Genomic DNA, 24,275 nt, shown 5'->3' with positions numbered 1-24,275 from the left:
TGTTCATTGAAATTTAAATTATGAAAAAGTGACAATATTTTCAAAAAAAATCATAAAATTCTTGGACTATGTTTTCATTGGAATACACTCTCAAACTCGCCGCTGTTTCTTCTAAATGAACGGCTTCAAAGCAAATGCAAAGGTCTATCCAAAAACAGCGCGGGGCACTAGTCATGACGTCATCGACCAAGCGGGTCCTTTACCAAAGAAGAAGCCGAAACCGGAAGTGATTGTTGTCAATGACAACTGTGACAGAGAGGCGGGATCTCAATTCCACGTGCAACTTCCGGATCTGGACGACAGGGATCCTCGGGGTTTAAACGATCATGTGAAGGTATAGCATTTATCATGTAGCTTGATTATATCTGGCCAGATTCTGGGTGTAGGCATTGGTCCCAAATTTAATTGATGCCCAGATTTGTCAGTCTGTTTTAAAAAATAAGAGACAACGATACAGTTAAAAAAATAGCCAATTTCCGGTATAGAGTATTTCTTTGTTCTCTGTGTCTGTCTTTAAAATATTGTGAATTAGATGTTATAGTTTTAGCCACAACCACACCGTCAGGAACGGTATACAGTATATTTCATTTGTACAAAGGGCAGCTACCAAGCAAACATTTCCAAGTGATTTGTTATTGAGTTGTTTCCCTTTGACCATATTACATGAACATATATTTTGAAAAGTGATTATTTTGTTCAGATCAATTTCGAAGACGTTCTTGCAGAACCGAGGGGCGTGCGTTCGTTCAGTAGCATTTGGGGACTTTCAAACTCCTGCTACACACTATGGAACCGCTGTTGTTACCTCATGGCCTCGCTGATTTGTGCAGTGCCCTTGGCCACCTTGTACGGCCTGCAATTCGCTCTGACTATGAGCGTCCACATATGGTTGTGCACTCCGATCCAGACCATTCAGGAGCTTTTATGTGTTCATTGTTTCGGAAAATGTGTTCGTTTATGCGTGGGATGCATTGTCACACCTTGCACGGAAAGTTTCGGTCAAATATTTCATGCATTCGGCTATTCATATTTGAACTCAAAATCATCAAAAAACAACAAAAAGCAACGCCCTAGAGTAACCTTCCACACAAAAGTGCAATATAGAACGATTCCTAAACGTGAGGAACCAACCATGAAGGAGGTTCTTGGTCAGCGAAAGTTGGTAATGTCTAGGATGAGAATGCCCGCAATGGTAATACAGGTGCCACAGCCGGATAGGGAAAGGGAACCGGAGTCAAAGGATGTATGTTATGTCGAAGAGATTAATGATTAATGATCAGTCATCATTATCGTCATCATCATCATCATCATCATCATCATCATGTTAATACGATCATTAATCCCCATCATGTATTATTATCGCCATCACCATAATCATCCTTGTCAGCAGCAGCAACAACATTATAAACTGTTATCATTATAACGAATGAAAGCATCAGCCATCATCACTGTCATCATCACCACTATTAGCAGCAGTAGCAGCAACATTGAATGTCAACATTATAAGCTGACGATCATGATATCCTCAACATCATTGTCTTCATCATCATCATCATCATCGTCGTCATCATCATCATCATCAACAACAACACCAGCACAACCAACACCACCGCCACCATCATCAACATTATCATCATCGTCTTCATCATCATCAACATCATCAGCATCATCATCGTCGTCGTCATCATCATCATCATCATCATCATCATCATCATCATCATCATCATCATCGTCGTCATCGTCGTCATTATCATCATCATCACCACCACCAGCACCAGCACCACCACCACCACCACCATCATTTATAGCAACAGCAGCATTATTGCTTTCTTTATTTTGCATCATAGCCCTAGCATTCATCATTCTCCAATGTCAAAAGTTAAAATGACATATCTTGATGGAGATAATTAATGTTCATCTTCATAATAATCAAAATTGATAAATCTTATTCATTTTTTGTCATGGATGACGGTGTTCTATTGCGCTGGACTAGTTGTGGTCTTTGATGTGAAATAAATTAGTGTTCAGCATTTGTATCTCCTTTCCTTTCTTGAATTTTAAACAGCATTCATAATTTGGCAGGATGGACTTCCAACTGTTTTGAACAGTCAATGTTTCGTATTTATTCAATCATTTATAACATCTGATACGAGCAGTCAAGTTTATACTCTTGGTTTCATCTGATGAACTCTCACCAGACTCAAATATATGCAAGATTTTTTATTTTTATAAAATTTATACCCAGTAGGTTGTACTCGATTGTTTTTCTGCATGCCTTCAAATATAGATAAACAACATAGTTTGTAATAAAAGGGGCTGAAATTGGAGATTTTTGTTCATGTGTATAAAAATGAACTGAAAACTATCTATTTAATAAAAAAAAACATTCATAGTATTGCTATTGAGACTTGAATTATTTTAGTGTTGGACTAAAATCTGTTTAAATGAGTTATTCTGCCAGTTGCTGATTAGGGTCTGTCCATTTAAGTCAGTAAAGGTACTACCGGATATCTTTCAGCAAAGTTGTTAAAAATCTGTTTAAATAGTAATGAAAGCAAAAAGTAATTTTGAATTTAATAAAGACAGGGTTTTTTTTTTATCCATGCCTGAACATTATACACACGAGGGATCTCAGATGAGTGCATGAGCATTGTTGTGAAACTTGTGTCTGTATTTCTGGGCCCAGTAGTTCTAGCTCTGGAAAATGGAGCATGTATTAAATTTTCTAGCCAAGGAAAATGGGGTCTGTATCTACAGATCAGGAAAAACAATAAGAAAATCATTGATTATTTACATTTATTGAACACATTCAAGATATTTTTGCCAAAAAATATAAATTGAAAACAGTTGCCAATAATGAAAGAGCTGACAAAATTATATTACCAACACAATCATCATGTTGGCCATATTTAACATGAGCGAAATGGTAATTACCATGTATGATCGATTAGGACCGACTCTGACCTGTCGGAACCGATTATTACCGATAATAATATAAGTGAAATAAAAACAACACGTTCTCTGTGATAAGCTACAATATGTCTCTGACTTTCAAACCAAGAGGTTTTAATTGGCTTAAAAACCCAATGAACTTTAATCCCCCCCACCCCAATTATTTTTCAAACTAAGATTCAAAGTTTCTTTAAAATGTATCTTTTTGACAATGTTACAAACTAAAAATAAACATTTATTATAATATCCTTTTAGAAATGTCACAAACTTTAAAAAAAAAAAAATATGAGAAAATTATTCAAGAAATCCTCCATTCTTTTGACAGTTATCAGAAGTTCCTACTAAGTACTTATTAAGAATATATGACCTAATTCCAGAAATGAAATATCATTTATCTGTTGTTTCTTTTGTAAGGAAAAAGAAAAAAAGCTTACAACATAAAATTCAGCTAACAACATAACAAATGAAAAATAAACTCTATAATATTCTACACAACAAAAGACTAAAAAACACCACTTAATCCTTGATAGGAACGCTGACTACATCGTCGGACACCGCTGAATCACTATTATGCTCTGCTTCATTAAGTACCCAGTGGTCGATATTAACACAAGGGCGCATTGCTCGAATTCTAAATTCTATATAAGCAGGGCTTGTTAAAAAATTCGATGCCAAGCAATAGTATATGAAATCGGGCTTCTTCATCCAAAAGTCTAATTTCGATGACTAAGTACCATGGGACAGTTCCCTAGAAAATCCCCGTAAGCATGAATTATTTAAGGAACTGTTTCATTGGTGGCCAATGGAACTCTTTGAAATTGAAGCCAATGAAATCAAACCATATGTTCTTTTCTAAATTTAGAAACAAAACCCCATGTATGATGTTGAAGTTATTTTTTCTATATCTAGTAACAAAACCCCAGGTATGATGTCATAGTTAATTTTTTATATTTAGTAACAAAACCCCATGTATGATGCCATAGTTAATCTTCTAAGTTGAAGAGTATTCAATTGTAACACATTTCATTGGAAGAAGAGTTTTCTCCCCTACATCATTCAAATTCATAAAAGTCCGATTTGATCAAATCAATTCTCCCATGGTGCTAATATAATTAAAAGCGGAATAAAGTTCCAGGGTTGTCGACGATGCATTTGACTATGGCTCACACAAAACCGTGATATCTCTTTGTAAAAGAAACTTTCTTTTAAGTACAGAAAGATAGCAAAAGAAAAAACAGTGAAATAAGAAAAGAAATAAATACATCATGTACGAAGCTCCAAAAAGTAAAACAAAACATGTTCTTAAGCAAAAGCTCACATTAGTATGCCTTACTTATCAAAAACAGTTCCCTATAGATTGAAGCATAGCTATAATCTTTAATTTTAAGTCTTCCAGCACTAGAAATAGTAAGGCCTAAAATAGGTTTGTTTCTGGTTAACCGACTGATCCTATTTATTTGCTACCAGTTCTATCCCCCCAAAATATTTGCCAAAAATATCTTAAAAAAATCACTTACCAAAAGATGGGTATTTCGTGATTTGGTTATTACCCGCTTAATTTTTTTTCAGTAACATACAATCTTTATTCAATATTGACAATAAAAAATGTCCTTTGACAGTATTTAAACATGCCATATAAAAAAATAAAATAAATAAAAACCCTGCATACCGATACGGATCTTTTTGTGTATGTAACCAGAAACAAACATTTTTTTAGGCCTAATGTTAACACACAATGTTAGTGAAGCGTAAAATGTAACACACACTTTCACTTGTAAAAGTTATCTCCCCTTGAACCACTCAAAAGCCTCGGAGCCAAAAGAAGTTCTCTGCTAGTTGCCCTTTTCAAATGACATAATTCAAAGTGCACCACATAGCAAAGACTCATCTCTACTACTTTTCAGCTGAATAAGGGACATAACTCAACAACTATTAAAACTAGAGTTATGGGCCTTTCTGCACATGTGCACCAAGTTTCATTATAAAACCATATTATTTTTTTTGAGTCTAGACAATGGTTAATGTTCAAAACAACACCAAGACTAAAATGATTATACAAAAAAACCTGGACTTTTTTTCAAAGAAATAAATATTGGATAACATCATAATTATTCCCCTTACATAATTATGAGATACTTGATTTTATTTTTTAAAAATAAATAATTTTACTGATAATGATAATTTGATAAATAACAATGCAGCATGATCAATAATAACAATTAAAACAACGACAATTGTTCAAAACATGATCCTTAATTCAAGTATTAAACATCTAACAGTGTAACTAAGTTAAAAAGTGAACACAGCACAGAACAGTGTGCTAAAAAAATTATCAGTTTAAATAGCAATGGTTCAAAATTTGTTCATAAAATACACTTAACAAAGCCTATAGAATATCTCCATCAAACTTATCCTAGTTTGACCCCTAAACCTTCCCTGTATGTGCCAATTCTATTTAAACTATCATAACAGCAAATAGTTTGAATTCTTGTATATCCCTTTTCTCCCTCCATATAAAGTCTGTTTTTCATCCAACCCCTGACAAAACTAACATCCCAGGACCAGCCTGAGTTTTAAGCCAACTTAATTTCCCGGATTTTTTTTAATATTCTCAAATCCCTCTCCCCTATAACTTCTTCTACTCATTTGTCCTGAGTTTTTGAGGTAATCTATCTTCATGATACGGCGAATATGGCCGGTATGACTCAACTGTGACAAAACACCATTCTCCATCTTTCAAAAAAACACCTAGCACTGAACTTCTATCGATCATCAATATCCATACTAATGGAAACTCTTTCAGCGAAGCATTCTAAAAGCTCTTGTCCAATAATCCACCTCAACACTTCCGCCCTTCAACAACGACTTCTTTCAAATCTTTCCCGTTCTCGTAACAGGTTCCCTTTCTCAATAACTTCACATCAGTTCGTCAAAAGGTACTTTTGACCTTTTTTCAACCGCAGCAAGCAAAATGCTAAGTAGGTCTCAGCTCAAAATTATCATACACAGTAACCAGCGGCACATGAATATCATCGATGTCCGGAGTGGCGTTTCGGTCGCAGAGTTTAAACTCTTTCAATCTCCATTCCCACTCGAGTTTCTGATAAGCCCACAATGAGTCAGCTTCCTGTTTCTGGCGTAGGATCAGCAGCTCCTGGAAACAAGAAAAGGTTTCTTTGAGAAGTGTTATACACGTAAATGGAAATTGCATGTGAGGAAATTTCCTTGTTTCGTAGATTTATTAGGTTTTTAACAATTTTTTAGTAAGAATTTTCAAACACTCAGGCCAAACATAGCATGTTTCATCTCGATTGTAAGCTAATATGAATCTCTCTCCAGTACCGGGGCCACTTGTATAAAACTGGATTATTTATCCACAGGTAATCTTTTGGTTAGTTTGCACATGCAAGCACTTTTATTGGTCTTCAGTTATTTGGATAAATATTGATCATTCTATTACCGGTAGCTTTAACCTAACCAGAGAATTGACTGTTTTGCAACAATTGGGTGCTGGCGTCATATTTGGAAGGTCAAGAGAACGCACCCATGGTGGGCCTTGTACCTACGACCTTTTGGCTCACCGCTGAGAGACAGACAGCTTATTAACTACAACACCCTCTCTCACACAGGCATATTTTTACCAATCAAACAGGAAAAGATTTGTCAACAGAAGTGCTTGATTTTATTAAATTTAAGCCTGCCTCTTTGTCCAGATTTTTGACAAATACAGCATGAAGTTGATAGATCCAACCGCATTCAAATAAGGACCTAGAACCAGTTTAAACAGAATCCTACATACTGTACACTTAAATTTGTAATTTTATTTTGTACCTTGATTTTCTCGTACTTGTCATCCACGTCTTGTATCCAGGAAAGGAACTGGCGGCCATTGTACCGTGTCCGATTCTTCTTGTCCTTCTCCTCCTGAAATACACATCAAAGATGGTTGAATTCTGAGGATTTATACAACATATTCATATTTCATACCGACAATATCTAAAACTCATACAAGTCAATTAACTTGTTCAAGAAATGCGTGCATATACTTAAATTCAGCTCTCGACTTAAGAATGTGAAATATGTTTAAATGAAGCATATATAAATTGGACGATATTTGTTAATGAAATATATTTGAAACTGCCTATTTTCAAGGAATTAATTTAAAAACCATATTTTTGTCTGCATAGATAATTCAAGGAGAATTTGAAGTATTTTATATGCAAGAGTATGGTTAAAACAAGCGACCTGCGGAGCGAGAGCCAATGCTTGTCTATTCTTTTTTAGCTGAACAAGGGGCATAACTCAAACATAACTATCAGAATTATAGGCCTTGCTGTTCATGTGTGTAATGTTACTGGCAAAAGTTGTATCAAGTTTAATTGATCTCTCTTGAACAGTTTCTGAGTTATGGCCAAGGAAAAGTTTTTTGCATAACAAAGCCGCCAATGACACAAACAACGACATCAAAGCTATCACAAACAGACAAGCTAAGAAAGATAAAGCTACAAACATGCTTTAAAGACATCAAGAGGTCAAATTATAGTACTTTATATCAAAACTAATGCACAACAATATGCGTCAGGTATGAACGCGACAGATTCTGCATGCATAATGACAAAATGGTGAACACAAAGGGACAGAATCATTTCAGATGAAATAAGCATCCTCTTATAAATAATGAAAAGTCTGCCTTTGACTGATAGCTTATATATACCTCATGTTTAGCAAATGTAGAATGATATTTACCAAAATTAAAAAAAAAAAATTTTTTGGTTTAGAATGATTTCCCACATGAAAGTGTCATTTTAATAAATAGAATTTTACTCATTATAACCAATTTCATAAATTGGTCTTTGCATCTGATTGGGATCGGACCCACAACACTTAACATCACAGACAGACACTCAACAGCAATGTTTATGAAAAGCAGGTGCAATAGTGAAGCAGAGAATGGACAACCCATTTGTATATGCGCAAACAAAGTCAAACAAGGCTTCATATGTGGAACTGGACATCTTCAATAACTAACTTAGATTTAACTTAAATTCAAAAGTAGAATCTGAGTTTTGATTGGCCTGTATAGCTTATTGACCAATCAACTAAATGAAATCACTGAGGCATGTCTAAGGATAAGGATAAGAATTATATTGAATATGGTCCTTGACAGGAATGTGATTGACCTGGGTCAGTATTCAACATAATTTATCTTATCCTTATCCTTAGACGTGCCTCAGTGATTCCATTCAGCCTATTGGTCAGCTAAATATACAGGCCAATCAAAACACTTTGTTTCTATTCTTAATTTCAAGTTCAATCTAAGTTGCTTATTGAATATGGCCCCTGGCAGCTTAATGGCAGAAACCATTTTGGCGATGGGTTTAGGGTATGCCTTTTGCCCCAAATGGAGTTCAAGATGGTGAAGCACCCTGTCACAGAAGTAAAAACTGGCTTTTTAAAAGCCCTTCTGAGGGCTCTCAAATTTCAAATAAAGAAAATAAAACGCAAAAGCAACCAGTTAACTGAATTTTATCTGGGGGGTTTTATTAATTTTTTTTTGGTCCCCAGAGCCATTAGATACACAGAAATCCACGAATGCATGGACAACTCATATTCCTGCCGGAGTGTCAAAATGAAGAAATCAAATGAAAGAGTGACAACAGAAATAGCGTGCTACATACAAGGCGAACCTGGTCCTCCATAAAGTTGTAAATCTCCTCATCACGTAGAACCGTACACACCGACAATGGCGTACCCTGGTTGGCAAGAACACGTGCCCAGCGACCATGCTCGCGGAGGATCTCCTGTTCTATAGATAACATCAGCTTTTCCTGCAAAAAAAACAACATTTCAACTGTTTAATCAAAATTGCTTTATTTACAGAGACTGCGAAACCTGTCCGACCCACCAGTCAAGTTTGAGTTGAGTCAGATTGATAAACTTTTTGCCGAATAAACAAAAGACAGAGAACAAAAAGTAGCAAGAAATAAATTATCAATTTAGTATACGATGGAAATTCATCATGACATCTGCCTTTAGATCTATATATTATGCTTGAATTGAGGAACGCAGTCAGTTAAAACCATATGCCATTAAAACACATGGGAGTTCATTTGGATGATAATTCAGCTGTGTTGTATTCATAATTCAATATTCAATAGAATAAATTATGAAATCACCAAAGGTTAGATTTCAAATCATCGTCATTAACATGCACAAGGGAAGCGAACTGATCGTGCATGTGCAAAGCCCATGTATCATTTTGATCAAGAATAAATTTTGACATTGATGAGATTGAAAAAAGTTGAAAATAGAGGGGTGAACACGAAAAGCCAGATAAATAGCCAGATATAACATTTTCCACTTTCGCCTCTCAAAATAGATTGTAGACATGCAGTGAGGCCTTTTAATTTTATTTTTTATTTATAGCCTGTTTTTGGTAACATGCTCTTAAAGATTTGGGTCTGTAGGTAGTTTTTTTTTTTTTAAAGCCTTGTTAAACTTCTGTCAAAAGACATTTTTTGTTGACATATGAAACAAGAACTAATGCATTAAAATGCATTGGTGCTAAAAAATATTTTCGGATGAAAAATTCAGGATATCGCTTTTATTCTTTATTTTTTGCAATATTTGTTTTTGAGTCAATGCAAATAAATAAAGTTCTGTTCAGTAACTAGAAACAAACATGTTTTTTAAGCCTTAGTAGTTCAATGTTCCTACCCGTTCAATGAGGTGTTGTAGTCGGAGCTTGTATCTGGACTCTTCCTGTGAAACAAACATGTCGCGCATCTTGTCCTTCAACGAGTTGGGCGGGGAGAGCTGGAATACAGGAAATACAAAGTACATTACTGAGACAGTCAGTAAACAAGAGTATTGATAGCTTATGACAACACTTCTAAGATGTTTGTTTCAGTGAAACAAGAGGCATAACTATAGTTATCCAAGTCAGAGTTATGGGCCTTGCTTAACTTATCATGATATAAGGAAGTAAACAAACAAGGTGTCAGTGAAACAAAATTGTTTCCGTTCAGGGCTTCAGGATGTGTAACTATGTGATCAATCAAAATTTTAATTATGACAACAATAACTCCCTTGAAAACCAATGATGATTATAACTGGGTGTTTTTTTGTGTGAAACTAAGCAAAAAGGATAAAGCTAGTTTACACTGAATTGTTCAAAAAACAAACAAAAGTTACACATAAATGATAAAGAAGCCAATACCTAATTCATTAATTAAACTTTGTTTTCCATGAAAATCTGATGCTAATTGGCTTTTATCAACTTTTCATTTCCATTTTGGTTTATTGATAGTGACATTTTCTTTTCAATTATTAGCAGGTGTGTTATCTTTCTGCAAGATATTCTAAGTGCTAGCATTTGGTATGGGAAAAACATCAAAAGACTCTGAAAAGGTTGCTTGTATGGACGAAACAAGAAATTTAACTATCAGTGATTTTCAAACTTTGGACCATGGGTTGTCTCCCTTACATTAACTTCCCAAAATCATTGCATCATACACTTTATCTGAAACTAGGTCAGAGGTTGAGCACTGGACTTCTGCATACTGTATGAATGGCAATAACAACATTGTCCTTTAAACATACTGTGTAAAGGGGAAATGCTACAGATGAAAACAATCACTTTTACAAGTATGACAAAAATCTGTCTTAAATATAGACAATGAGTTCATTTGTTATCGCAAACCACAAAACTGCCTTGAAGCAAGTACCCTTTTCCTGAGCGGTATTTTGATTTGTGCAAATTAAGTGCATCGTAACACAATGAGGGCGGATTTGAGTCTCCAGTTCATTTTGCGATACTAGGCTCTCATATATATACACGGACATTTGAGTTCAGTTTTATATCTGGCAGCTAACTAGAATGAATGTTCCTGATACAGAAACACAACTTTCCCATTCTTTCAGATAGGTAACTGTAATGCAACAGTCAATTGTAACCACGGCCCCGCCAGGTCTGGGGGTATACTGGGGATAGCCGGGGGAAATGGGCCGTGTTTTTACCTTCCACGTGGCCCCGCAGTGCCGGGTGAATGTGGTGGTTTTGTCCTCGCGCCCAAAATAGCGGGGAATGGGCCTTACCTAGGGTCCCTGAGGTGCGGGGGCATTTGGCGGGGATTTTACCAGCAGTTTGTCCCCGCAGGACGGAGATTTTTCCCCGGGTTGGCTGGACCGAAAGTCAAAGTCCCCGCTATTACCCTGACCTGGGGTGGCCGTGGTTACAATTGATTGGTGCATAATTGGCAGATATAAACATCCATGAAATATGAACATTTCTTAAATCATATGATGTTTCTTGTGTCCAGTATTATACAAGCATTTTATACTCAATATGCAACTTGAGACATTGACGCTATTTTGCACTACAGTCGAATCCTTGGTGGATTAAACTCCCAGGGACCGGTGAAAACACCTCGAGCCTCTTTTCACCTCAAGCCTCGGGTAATTCAAGCCAAGCAGGAATGTGTACTTTCAGTATAAAGAAATCTGTCCTTTTACATTCCCGTCCAGCCAATGAGGAATTTGATCCAATCAAATTCAAGCAAAAGGGGTTCCACTCGACTAATGTTTCAACATTCTTTTTAAAAAATGAGGGAAAACTTCCTTTTTGGTTACGTGTCATGTAATAAAAAGAATCTTACAAGACTAAACCTTTAAAACTTATGAAACTCATCAGGGAAATCTTTTAAAGTTCGTCAAAGGCTCGCTTTTTAACTTTATGATCTGAACTCATTTCATAAATGCTTGTATTAAATGACAGACAGCTCTTGTAAGATCCAATATATCAAACATCATCTGTATGCAGGTAAAAAAATGTTCATACCTGTAATAAAATATAAACGATTGAGAAATAAAAAGTATTTTGAAATAGGCACATAAATTTGTTAAGATCACTGTTTCTCATTCAAGAAATAATGAATATGGATGACCAGGTGGCCAGTGCTTAACTTAATATCCCAAAAAATACAAAGACTTCGCCAAAAAACCTATATTAACTGCCAGTTAAAGAGCCATAAATTTTAAGTTCATGTCACTTTTCACAAAAATTATGACATTTCTGTATTCTGAGATCAATTTTATCTTGGAAACATGGAAATCATATAAAACACTCCTTTCGTTCTAAGAATAATGCCAAAAATAAATTCTGTTCATGAGAGACTTACTGAATGTTTTTATCAGACTAATAAATGATGTAAATATTATGGAATGTACCAAAATACCATTGTTATGACATGAATAAAACAAACATGTCAAACCTGACAGCATGCTGCTATAAAAATAATTAACAAAACGAAGGTGTTTAACTAGAAAAACAATAGTATTACTAAGTGAATTACAATAACACTTCAACATTTATATGCTATTGCAGGCAATACTAACGACAACGGACAGACAAAACAATGGAGTTACTTAGTGCAGCTGGTTCGATATTTTTCATTTCTGCTCCAATAAGGTGTTTTTGTCAATTCAAACACCAGACGGACAGACCAAAATTATATATGCCCTTACTTAAGTATGAATACAACCAATTTTCAGCCAATGGAATTGCAGATCTATGGGCATTCTTAAAGTACTAGATTTAATCATAAAGAATTTGAACTTTCGCAGTTGTTTAAAGGACCTGTCCACTGCCACTCATCCGATACACATTCCCTGCATCAGATTTTGTATTTACGATGTGTCAGTCATTGAAGTTGTATTCTAAGGAAGTTATTCTACGCTCACTCAGGCCATTCTTAATCATTAAGATCTTGCTTCATGTCATCTAACTATTACATAACATTCAATCTCAGGAGAAATTTTACAACTTATTCAAAAGAAAAAAACGAAGTCATTTCCCATTATTCATGTGTATTATATTCGTTCTGTTCCTGTTGTCGACTATGGCTTTTTCTTCAATGGTGTTTAATTTGAAAGGTAGTTGAGTTAATAAGTCTACTTCAATTTTATTAAATTCATGGGAAACATGAGAATGATTCTGAATGTGTGCCCATTATTTAATCTTTAGATTACTCAAGGGCAGTAACTCACTGTTGGTACTGAAAGCATGCTGGAGTTATTTCCCTGGAGAACGTAGTTACATGTCTTGAGCAGGTAGTCTTTGAAGCCCTGGGGTGTCTTCGGACATATGGACACCATGTCAAGATAACCCTGCCGTCGACTTGCAATCTGAAAAATATGGAATAAAACGGAAGTCAGAAATGTCTAACGATAGCCTCACAATGATTTTAATATTGCATTACTAAAACAAAAATCTTAAAATTCAAGACAAATTTCTTTGTAAACATTATTTCTGTCTCCATTTCATGTTAGAGTACCTGCTAACAATGTTAATAACATTATTAACATCTGCTATGCTAGACAATACAACAATAGGTTACAGAACACCAATATTGTAAACGATGATATTTAACAAACAGACAATTGACACCCGCACAGAATCCATAATTGGAGGGCCCGTTTTATCAAGGATCTGAAGAGCAGTTTCATACTTGGTAAATACTTTCAAAATGAAAGAGCTCAGTATGAATGTAGGTATGAAGCCGCTCCGGTACGAAGACACTCCTAGTATTCTTAATGTAGCAGCCCCTTTTTAGGAACATTGCAGGTACCATACCGATATGGCTGGTTTTACGCTCTCAGCGTTGTTTTTTTTAAGGGAATGGTAGCAGGGCCCTTTCATAGTGGAAAAATAGCATTATTTTGACAAAAAGGGGGAAAATACTAACATGATTCATATAATGCACAACTTGTTTTCAAACCTTTTATTTGACAAACCTATCAACATGACAAACATATCAACACATTCTTGAATGGCACTATATTAGTACATTTTCTAATTTATTCAATGTAAATGCTCCACTTAAAAAATTAAAATCTTTTTTAGAGGGGATTTTTTTACCTGGGCAGGGGGAAAATATATGTCTTTTCTGTAGGGGAATGGGGCCCAAAAAGGGATGAAAACCCCCACTTGCTCCGGACAACATTTTGGAGCCTGCCATAGTTACAACAAATATAATGACTATGCCAAGGCTAAAAAAACATGTATTGTGCACAAGTCTTAAATTTCCAAACAAGATAAAGATAAATTACGCCCAGAAACCTTTAACCCCCACATTTTTCTTACAAAAAATCAGTCCATTTTGTTGCAAGTGAAAACAGTGCTCTTGTTTTTGGCACATACAACATTCTTGCATATTTTTCTGCAAAAAAAAGAGAACTGGTTGCCTGTCAAAGTAAATCAGGAGAAATTCTAATAGATTTGGCAAAAGCAATGCAAATACAAAAGGTTTTCTTGTGTATTTTCGGAAAACCATCTGTGCCAGAATTAATAACCATAGCAGCTGCATCTAGCTTATGAAAGACACCCACATCATTATCAATTTTCATGTGATGCATTATGCCTGTAAATCTTTCACCATTAGCTATGATTTAATGCGTTTATGCCAGAAGGTCCTCAATGTAACATTTACTTCTTGTCTGAAATCGATACATGTATGCCCTTATTAATTATACACCAAGGTTGTATTATGTAATAAACAGTGTGAAACAATTCAAAGACTGACTATAACTTCAACGTATAATATTGTATGTGAATCAATGCTAAAATTGTGCTCTTAAATTACATGAATACATGTACTATTTAATAGTTATATTGTTTCCATAGCAAGAATGTCATGATTGTATAAAATTGGAAGGGGGAGGGGATAAAACAGGGGTGGGGGGATGTAACATGGTGGGATATTAGACTGGGAGAGAGGAGGAAAATACCTGCCTGGGGGGAGGGAGATTTGACTTAAGGGGAGAGGGAATATAGCTGGCGGAAGTGGATAATTATAGGGCTGTTCACTTCTAACCACTCCCCCCCCCCACCCACCCCCTTTTTTCGGCATATGTGAATAGGATATCTGGTAATAATGGGTCTAAATAAACAGTCATCAAAATCAGACTTCTGAATAAATTCATAAGCCAGAATTCTTAAACTAATGTTAATGACATCAGACATTTTTTAACAATTGCCCTGCTATGACGGTATTATTCAAATCCAGAATTTGTGAAAGCGCAAAAAGCATTTTACCATGCTGTGCAGTGCTTGCAGGCTTGCGCTGATTTCGACCAATGTGCATATGGTTTACACTCAAAAGAAATATATATGATGTGGGGCCCCATGTATGCACAGGAAGTTAAAAAATGTGTCCCAAGCAGGGACTTAGGTTTTTTTGCATCAGGAAAATACCTGAAAATCCAGACAATTTCATGACTGAAACAGCGATTAAAATCGGCACAGGCCGCCACTAGCAAATATTTCATTATTTTTTATACAACTGATGCCATAAAAGCCCAATGCAGTTCGCATACAACTATCCAAATAATCCATGAAAACTAGAGATACAAAAAAAGGACAAAGGACAGTTTCTCAAACAAAAACAAATACTGTGAAGCCACTTCTGTATTGATTCAGTGGTTCCAAACGATCGATTGCCAGCCAATAAAGCAAATATATATTGACACTTGGACAATGATAGAAATGCCATTTTTGGATGACCATACTTTCATCTATATTGAATTTCAATACATAAGAGTACATGACGTATGCTTATTAAAACTAATTAAGTGAGAAAACTGCTCCCAAAACATTTAGAAGTCATTTATACATACAATAAAAAACCTGAAATAACCTTCATCTTACAAATTGATAGCGTTATCAGTCGTTTTTCAAGGGAACTTAACCACAAAATGCTGAATGCAACACTATCCTAACAACATATACAATATCAGATAGTAATGACATTTTTACAATTAAAAAATTATGTGAAAACTGATAAAATGAAATTTTTGATATATGAAAAAGAAAATAATCTTTCTGACAGCTAGGTTGCTCAATTTGAAATGTTATGAAGTAATAAGCTATTATTTTTGGCAGTTGTGTGAAAATGTTATTAAGTTTTGCGATAAACAAATTAATTTACAATTCAAGATGCAGACTTGCATGGCGACCATTATATCATGTTTTACTTCTTACATGAATAATAGTCACTATTTCATAAAACATTACAAACTTTTGTCTAAGGACAATTAGATGTACAATCTGGTTTGTCTGGACATCAGGTGAAGATATATTATTTAAGTATTTTTGAAAGGGTTTCATGAAAGAATATGAAAAATTGATACCAAATAAAATATTACAGAAATGCTTTTTTGGCCTTGAAAGATGGCAAACCCCCCCAGATAATTTCAGGTCTGAAATCCTTTGAAGTAAAGAACAAAAATGTGTACAAACAAACTATATACAGTTGTATATATAAAATATTTCTCAAATTAAACCAAAGTTATATAGGATCAGGCCTAAACAAGAACATTTGATTCAAGTTACCTGACCCTACCAACGAAATCGGCGTCAGTACCATACTATTTTTATAGTTATTTGGTATTTTTTTTATTAAGTCTGTGTTTAATATGTAGTTTTAAAACCTTTAAAGCTTTATACTAAAGATAACTTGAACACTATTCTCCAATGATGACAACCAAATCTTTTTTTTTTTGGCCTCACCATGCATGGAAATGCAAAATTATAACCACTGTCTCAATAAAATGGCAAGCTTTTTTGTACATTAGATAACATTTAAATTTTTATACAGAAGAAAAAAATTAACTGCCTCAAGAATAATACATTTTGAATTTTATATAGCTGTTTAATAACATAAATGATAGATATTATGTATGTCACATATGACCTACTGACAGTACTGTATATTACGTGTGACCTACTTAAAATAAGAAGATGCATAACAGCATTTGAAATAAGCTCCAGGGCTTTTATGGGTCATGCCTTGTTATTTACTAACAAAACTGAAGTCAGGTAAGCGTTTTCCCAATGTGGAGATATGAAGTAACATGTCATATATATTTGTTAAATTCAAAGTGTCCATGTACTCGGACTATTCTGCCTGGTACAAAAATGGGACATTAACGTGACATGAATCTTTTTTTACCCAATGCTTAACAACGTCTGAAGCTGTCATGGGAATCGTGGCTAAGGTCATTATAACTCCTGATTCAACAACTTGAGCATTGAATCTAAACGTACGCGGCTATCATTACATATATATTATATTCTTTGCTTTTTTCAGTCCTTTTTGGGGCCAAAATTCGGCTCCATTCCCCTCCTGAACCCCCCCCCCCCAGCTACCCCCCCCCCCCCAAAAAAAAAACGTTTGAAAACCTTTGGTCTTTAAACATTTAGCAAATGTAGCAATATTCATAGTGCTTTTCATGAATATGTCAATAGGTTTGTCGAATAAAAGGTCTAAAAACAAGTTGAACATAATTTGAGTAGTTTTTCCCTTTTTGCCAAAACAACACTATTCACAATAATTACAACTAGAACATATTTTTAAAGGGGCTGTACTCTGTATGATGAAACAGCGAAAAAAAGAGAAAACTGTTGAAAACTAACATAAACTTGGTATTGATGTGTACAATGCATTGAAAATTACCAACTGAAGGACCACATAGTTTACAATTAATTTATTTTTTGCAGTTTCTTCGTATTTTTCCATTAAAAAAGATTACTAGGTATGTCTACCTAGTAGAATTCATTCCTATAATGCGTGATTGGCTAGTCGATATATCACATGATATGACCATGTTAGGTATATAGCTTAAATATTCCTTCTGTTTAGGGTAAGCCTTTGTAGCACTGTGGATACAACACTGGTCTAAAATTTTGGCGGCACCGGTTCGAAGCCGGTCTCCGACTTGATTTTTTTGTTTTACATTTTGGCATTTTTTTTTTACAGTTATGATATCAAAGAGTAAAACATTTTATTAAATAATTGTCTTGAGATTCGTTACAGAAAAAAACGGTTTTTTGGTGCCAATCTGGTGTACAGTCCCTTTAAATACATTATTCAATCTACCATGGGCCCATGTAATGCAAATTTTATCTTTTATAGCTCCATTTTCCACTGTTGATTTGTTGTTTATTTGATCTGCTTATATATCCTATTGCATGAAGGACTTTGTTTAAAAAATAATAATTAAGATTCTTAAGTTTCGAAGCTAATGTTTTCTTTAAAATAAGATCATTGCTAATAATCATTTCACTGAATTTAAACCTTAAAATTTGTCTAATTCTCCTCAAAAACAAGCCTTTCGCCCGGAAATCAATAGGACGCCATAACCACAACAGCGTTTTTTTTTTTTGCTTAATAAATCTGCTTTTTGTTGGATCTAATTTCCAATTTCATGCATTAAAACAAAACATGTCTGTCTCTGAAAATGGTTAGATTTCAGAAATCAGAAGTGAAAAAAATAATGTTCGTATGCAATCAATTATTTCATTCTTTTATTTACTTAGTGTCTGCTCATCAGACCTAGCCAATGAGAATGCTTGATGGATTCTGGTTATATCATTTGGAAAACCTCTCAAGAAAACGATCGCAAAAGTTTCATTTGAATACTCATTAACGGTTATTTAGCAGTTCATATATGTGCAGTGGCTAGTACAGAGACATGTGCGCCAACACTAGTCAAACCAATAATAATGTAACAGAAATAAACCTTTGTCAGAAATTGAGTGACTGAGGGGATTAATCTTGACTTGAGTTAGAATATGCCTACAAACAAAGTTTCATCATAATTGGGTAATATTAATAGTAGTTATAGTCTGCACAAGATACTAACCTTTTATTTTTTATGTTAAAGGGGCATAACTTTGGGAGTTACTGATGCAATTTACCCCCAAGATTAAATGTAAAAGGGACATTTATTTACTCACACTTTCACCAAGTTTCATCATGATTGGATAATAAATATGTAAGTTTATAATTATCTGCACAAGACAAAATCACACTACTTTTTAATGCAAAAGGGGCATAACTCTTGACTTACTGATGGGGTTAACCCCCAAGATCGAACGTAACCAAGACATTCTACCCACGGACACTGTCACCAAGTTTATCATGATTGGATGATAAATAGTTATTCACTGCACCAGGTTTGCAGATGTGGTCACCAACCCCATAAGTTATATTTCAAGAACAAAAATGACATTGTAGCTTTAGCAAGAACACCAAGCCATTAATTATTTAGTTAGAAAGTCTCAAAGAATAAGAGAGATTGATACTTTGTGCAGTTTGAAAATGGAAATAATTGCTGTGTTTTCACAAAAGTTTTTGTTAGAACCTTTTTCCATTTTAATTATAAACCAGCACTTCCTTCATGTTCCAACATTTATCTAAAAAAAAATAATTGCCTGAGATAATGTGCTCGGAGATATTTTAACCTAATTTTTCCCAGATATTAAGCAATTATTTTTGCTCAGGTTGAAAAACACTTAAGGAAAATCGAATTACATAATAGTGCGTTAAAATATCTTGAAACTAAGCCAATGATCTCATGAATGTTTTAATATTAACTATTTTGAAACATGACCGAGAAATCTAATGGCTCAAATTTAGTTTAATGATTGATAAAAATAATGTATCATCATTAAAAAGATGACTATGAAAAAACAGACATGAATAATTAATTTGTAATTTTGTAAAAAAATGACATGCAAGTATAATGAATCCTTAACATAAAAACTATCATTGAACTGGTTATAAATGCGGACCATTTCTGTAAAAAATTGAGATGAACAATATGCAAGCATCCTTATTTTCATGGTATGTAAAAAACTGCAATATATTCTGTGCCAGTTTTTGTACAACAAAAAAATCCACAATGAATATATCCGCTTGCGTAATGATAATATATAACTAGTGTTATCTTCAGGGAGCAATGAGGAAAGGATGGGCTTTCAAACATGACATAAGAATTCAAAGAATTTTGAATCAGAAAACATTTGAATTATTTGAACACAAAGATGATTCAAGTTTATAAAACTAGAAAAAATAGTAAATTAGTGTTCATGGCCAAGTTGCATTACTTTTGAGGTTGTTGGTTGTGTCAGCAAAACCTTGCGCAAAAACTTAAGTATTTAACATTCAATCATGATGAAACTTGGTGACGGTGTTTGTAGACATAATGTCTCTGTTATGTTCAATCTGGTTTGATGCAAAACATTCAACCATTTTTTTTGTTATTTTCTTCTGAAGTTACGAGCTAAACCTTATTGGCGATCTTAAATCATATTAATGATGGATGTTTGGTAGGTGTTCTCCCTCCTCACGAAGTCATCCCAGCCATTAATGCATGTAAGTTTAGTTGAGTTACAGGTCACCAAGCTGAACATGTGCAGTGTTTATTTTGGGCCCCATTCCCCTGCTAAAAAAGTATATTTTTTCCCTACCAGTTTAAAAAAATCCCCCAAAAAGTTGATGTTGTTTTTCGTTGTTGTTTTTTAGGAGCCTTGACCTCTTAAGTGGAAAATAACATTGAAGTGGGTTTTCTTCATGTACATTGCACTTTATAGTTTCCAAAATGATTGTCTCAATAAACAAAACTCACAATAATAATAAAAAATCATGGCATTATACCTTTTTCCTGAGGCTTAGGTAGATTTCGTAAGGGTTTGGCACTTTTTCCGTGGACCCGCAGCTACTGTACAGATCTGGGCTTTCCGGATGTTCGCAGTCTGAGCGTTTCAGTTTTCGTTTGCGGGGAAGTATGCAATTCTCCTCATCTTCTTTTACCGGTCGATTATTTAACATGGTGATCGGCGATTCCGATGGTGAGATGCTGGAATCGACGCCATCTGTGGAAACGGACAAAATACAATGTTTTGTTCATGATTCACCAAATTACTGTCATAAATGACTCACATGGTGCCTATAATGCAGAATTTAAAGCCTGTAAACAAATGATAAACAAACTATGTGTTAGTTAGAAAATTAATTTCGTGTGACCTTCCTTAGTACAATAAGGTAGTGGGTTATAGAAATGCAAGAAATAAAATGTTGCCAAATAAAATGTTAACGTTAAATTTAAATGACATGAAGTAAAATTTAAATGATTAAGAAATGGCGGAGTGAGCAAAGCGAACAAGCCATTCTTAACATTAAAATGTTATTTCAGGTCATCTTACTGTTTTAGGATACTACCTCATTGGCTGACACATTAGCAACCCAAACTCCCCCCCCCCCCCCCCGACCCATTTGTGCACGCCATTGTATGGGATAAATAAGTATACAGTGCTATATTGCATAAAAACAGCATTACCGAACGTGCAAAATTTCAATTAGATTTATATCTAGGCAATCAAAGATGCCAATATTGTACTTATGAATTAATTGAATTTGCTCTTAACATTTTTAGATTGATTTCCAATAATATACTGTATTCACAAAGGTTATGAAATGTATGACTTTTCAAATTGCTTATTGACACTTTAAGAACACTAGGGCTGTCAAATATTGTTCAAAACCCCAACAGTGAACTGTATTATTGAAAGAATATTTCAGCAACTTTTTTTCTTTTAGGTTGATATTTAAGCATATTTACTATCATTGATTTTAAGACCATCAAACAAGAAAAATGCAAATATATTTCAAGGAAGAATTTTAAATATTTTACAATATATGACTGCCTACTTTTACCAGATTGAAATGTGATTTCCAAATTGTTTGTGCTTTTTCTAATTTAAATACATGCCAAATATTTTACCAGGCCTACTCAAAGCTTATCCAAACGAGTTGCTGCGTTATAACAACTTTCACGAACTCTGCACCATTACATTTAGTCACTAAATAAGAGTTCAGCCATTAGACGGACAAGCCCAAAGTTAAACATGGATTTAGAAATTCAAACAAGCCAAGCCTATAATGTCAAAACTCGCAATGTTAAAGTAATTGGGTGGGGTCTCAGTAAAATATTTTAAGATAACGAACATTCGATATAATCGAAATACAAAACATTTCAAACTAAACTCATTTGCAAAAAAGTTTGAAATAACCAGAACATTGAGATAACTGAGTTTTGACATAGTGAGCTTCGACTTTATAATAATTTCTGAACTCTGCCATGACTGCTGTTGACAACGACGCTAGCAGTACAAAGGATCACTATGACCTTGACCCTGTTTTCTTTGAAACTGAAAATAGCTATAAATATAATCATTGCCAGTTGTAACTATCAAATACATATATAGCAAAATGAACATCTAAAGGCAGAGAGATTTTATTCAGTGTAAGCCAGACCTAATCTGGAGATAACGCATTTCCTGTTCAGGTGAGCTAAAAATGATGGTCAGAAATGCTAAACCAACGTTTAAATATTTTCAACTAATCTGTTTGGAAGCCAGGCTATAAAATATCTGTCTGCATGATCTGTGTTATTGTGTGGGAAAAAACTGCATCTGTTTTTCATAACACATTTCCCCACGGGGTTTACTTTAATGGCATAGTCGATTTCATCCAAGGTGAAAACATGCCTGAGTGAAATCGTATACACCAGAGGCTTTTACATCAAACATTAGTTGTCCTAGTTCGCTCAAATATCTCTTTTATGATTTATTAATCGGGAAGTAAAATTGGAAATACAATTATATAACTGTGGTTGAAATAAGCACCAGCTTGCAAGCCCTTCTAGGTAATTTTAGCAAACCCGGAAATAATTTTACAAGTCTAGGCTAGACTGGTAAAATTATTTCCGGGTTTGCTAAAATTCTGGATTTCATAGAAGCTTAAGGCATTGTTGAAAGCTGATGTTTTAGCTAGAGATTTATGGAAGGGTACATGACCCTGTCCTTTTTGGAAGCACCCTACTGCATCCATGGAGACAAGCATGGGCACCCTTCTGCCTTCATAGAATTTATTGATAAAGTCACTGTCAAATTTTGCATTTGTTTTGATTAAAGCATATAATATGATAAACAAATTCATACAAACTTATCATATTTAACAGTTGAAACCTGTATTTATTCAACTTGACCCTCCCTAACATTTTCTGTCAACTTCATAATGTTCAGGTTCTTCACAGCCAGTATATATATATTTATGTGCCCTTGTTTGACCCTCTTCTGTAGAACCACACCCTTCTTGTTAAATCCAGTCATCGAAATTACACTTTTGAATGAACAACCCCGACTTCTTATCTATTGCTTGGCATCAAATTTTTGAACACGCTCTGCTATATAAAATTCAGTATATAAGCAAGCCCGGAAGACATTTAACCAGTGCAGGGCTTGCGGGCTTGTGTTTATTTCGACCACTGTGAATCTGGCAAAAATAAAAAATGGTTTGTTTAGGGTTACCCCTTATTCAAAAACAGGTTTATGTTTATAAGGCTTTATAAGAATGTTATTGTCATCATTGGAGAATGGTGTTAAAGTAATCTTCTGTATAAAGCTTTAAAAGTTTTAAACTTCATATTAAAACACACACTTCTTTTTTTTTAACAACTGATGAAACCCCCGGTAGTATTGGCGCCAATTTCGTAGGTTGGGTCCGGTAACATGAACCAAATGTGTTTTTTTAGGCCTATGGCTAAAACCCTAATTCAGTACAAGTTTAACCCTACATTAAACATGGTTTTCAGGTTCAGATATAATAAATCATAGCGTAGATTTTAAATGATATGTATACAAAAGAAACATTCTCATTTTTCGTTTTCATATACTTTTTTGTAATTTTCATGCATTTTGTGAAGTTGCCGATACATGAAAGTTAAATATTCATAATGTCATGAAAAATTTAAATTTGGTATTACAATCTTTCTAAAATAAATATAGAACATGTTTTGTTATACAACCAAATATTAACTACAAACATAACCTACATTATCTGGCGAAGGCAAAAAACTTGAACATAAACATTAACAAAACATAATGTACCGAGATGATGGGAATTATATTCTTCTTAAGAATTTTTCTAAAAACTGTTAAATACGTTGACAACAAAATGCAAATTGATCCGAAAAAAGCAGAAAGGAATGTTAACACCAAATAAATGCTAATTTTTAAAAGCCTCTGGCTAATAAATATCATCAGTGTATTTTCTTACGCAAATAAGAATGTAAATAAGCCCATTACATTAGTTTGAAATGAGGGAACATTAAAAAGCGTGTGCGCTTGAATTCAGTTATGATTTTAAGAATAATCAATTGTCATTCCTGTTGTACATTTTTCTGAAATATTCTAACATTTGAGACCTCTATATGATTCTTGCTTTCAAATTATTTTTTTTTCCGAATTGATAGCAATACTTCCAGTTCATAAAAAGAAGCACAGTTGAATATGCATATTAAAGGGACTAGACACCAGATGATACAATAGCAAAAAAAAAATTGTCAAAAACTATATCCTTGTGTAGAACACAATGAATCTGACTTAAAAATAGCATCGGTATATTTATCTGCACTATATA

General features: G+C 34.3%; 2 protein-coding genes across 4 annotated transcripts in view; one reads left to right on the top strand and one right to left on the bottom strand.

Annotated features, from left to right (window-relative positions):
* Window positions 1-66: 66 nt before the first annotated feature.
* On the top strand, window positions 67-1,479 carry LOC128242374 (caveolin-3-like). The gene is made up of 2 exons (XM_052959506.1): window positions 67-334; window positions 701-1,479. Exons 1-2 carry the CDS (start codon window positions 116-118, stop codon window positions 1,271-1,273), a joined length of 792 nt encoding a protein of 263 aa, XP_052815466.1. The 5' UTR covers window positions 67-115; the 3' UTR covers window positions 1,274-1,479.
* A 1,303-nt stretch (window positions 1,480-2,782) lies between these two features.
* The window catches only part of LOC128242792 (ankyrin repeat domain-containing protein 12-like), a 73,688-nt gene continuing 52,195 nt past the window's right edge, over window positions 2,783-24,275 (bottom strand). For 2 of the 3 annotated variants that reach the window (XM_052960121.1, XM_052960118.1), the window contains exons 9-14: window positions 20,451-20,668; window positions 13,000-13,137; window positions 9,670-9,768; window positions 8,631-8,780; window positions 6,784-6,876; window positions 2,783-6,106 (exon numbers count right to left, since the gene is read on the bottom strand). In XM_052960121.1, coding sequence (XP_052816081.1) covers window positions 5,927-6,106; window positions 6,784-6,876; window positions 8,631-8,780; window positions 9,670-9,768; window positions 13,000-13,137; window positions 20,451-20,668 — 878 coding nt within the window. In that variant the 3' untranslated portion in view covers window positions 2,783-5,926. The remainder of the gene's footprint in view (window positions 6,107-6,783; window positions 6,877-8,630; window positions 8,781-9,669; window positions 9,769-12,999; window positions 13,138-20,450; window positions 20,669-24,275) is intronic. The other variant, XM_052960119.1, reaches the window with a different exon arrangement.

This window comes from Mya arenaria, chromosome 8 (genome assembly GCF_026914265.1).
Source record: "Mya arenaria isolate MELC-2E11 chromosome 8, ASM2691426v1".
NCBI lineage: Eukaryota > Metazoa > Mollusca > Bivalvia > Myida > Myidae > Mya > Mya arenaria.
This window is presented reverse-complemented; position numbering and strand designations above follow the sequence as displayed.

What these genes read in the sequence shown, in the direction of transcription:
- LOC128242374 (XM_052959506.1), top strand. Translation starts at nt 116, where the DNA reads ATGAACGGCTTCAAAGCAAATGCAAAGGTCTATCCAAAAACAGCGCGG. An exon ending in GTTTAAACGATCATGTGAAG is followed by an intron (nt 335 to 700) that starts GTATAGCATTTA and finishes TATTTTGTTCAG; the next exon opens with ATCAATTTCGAAGACGTTCT.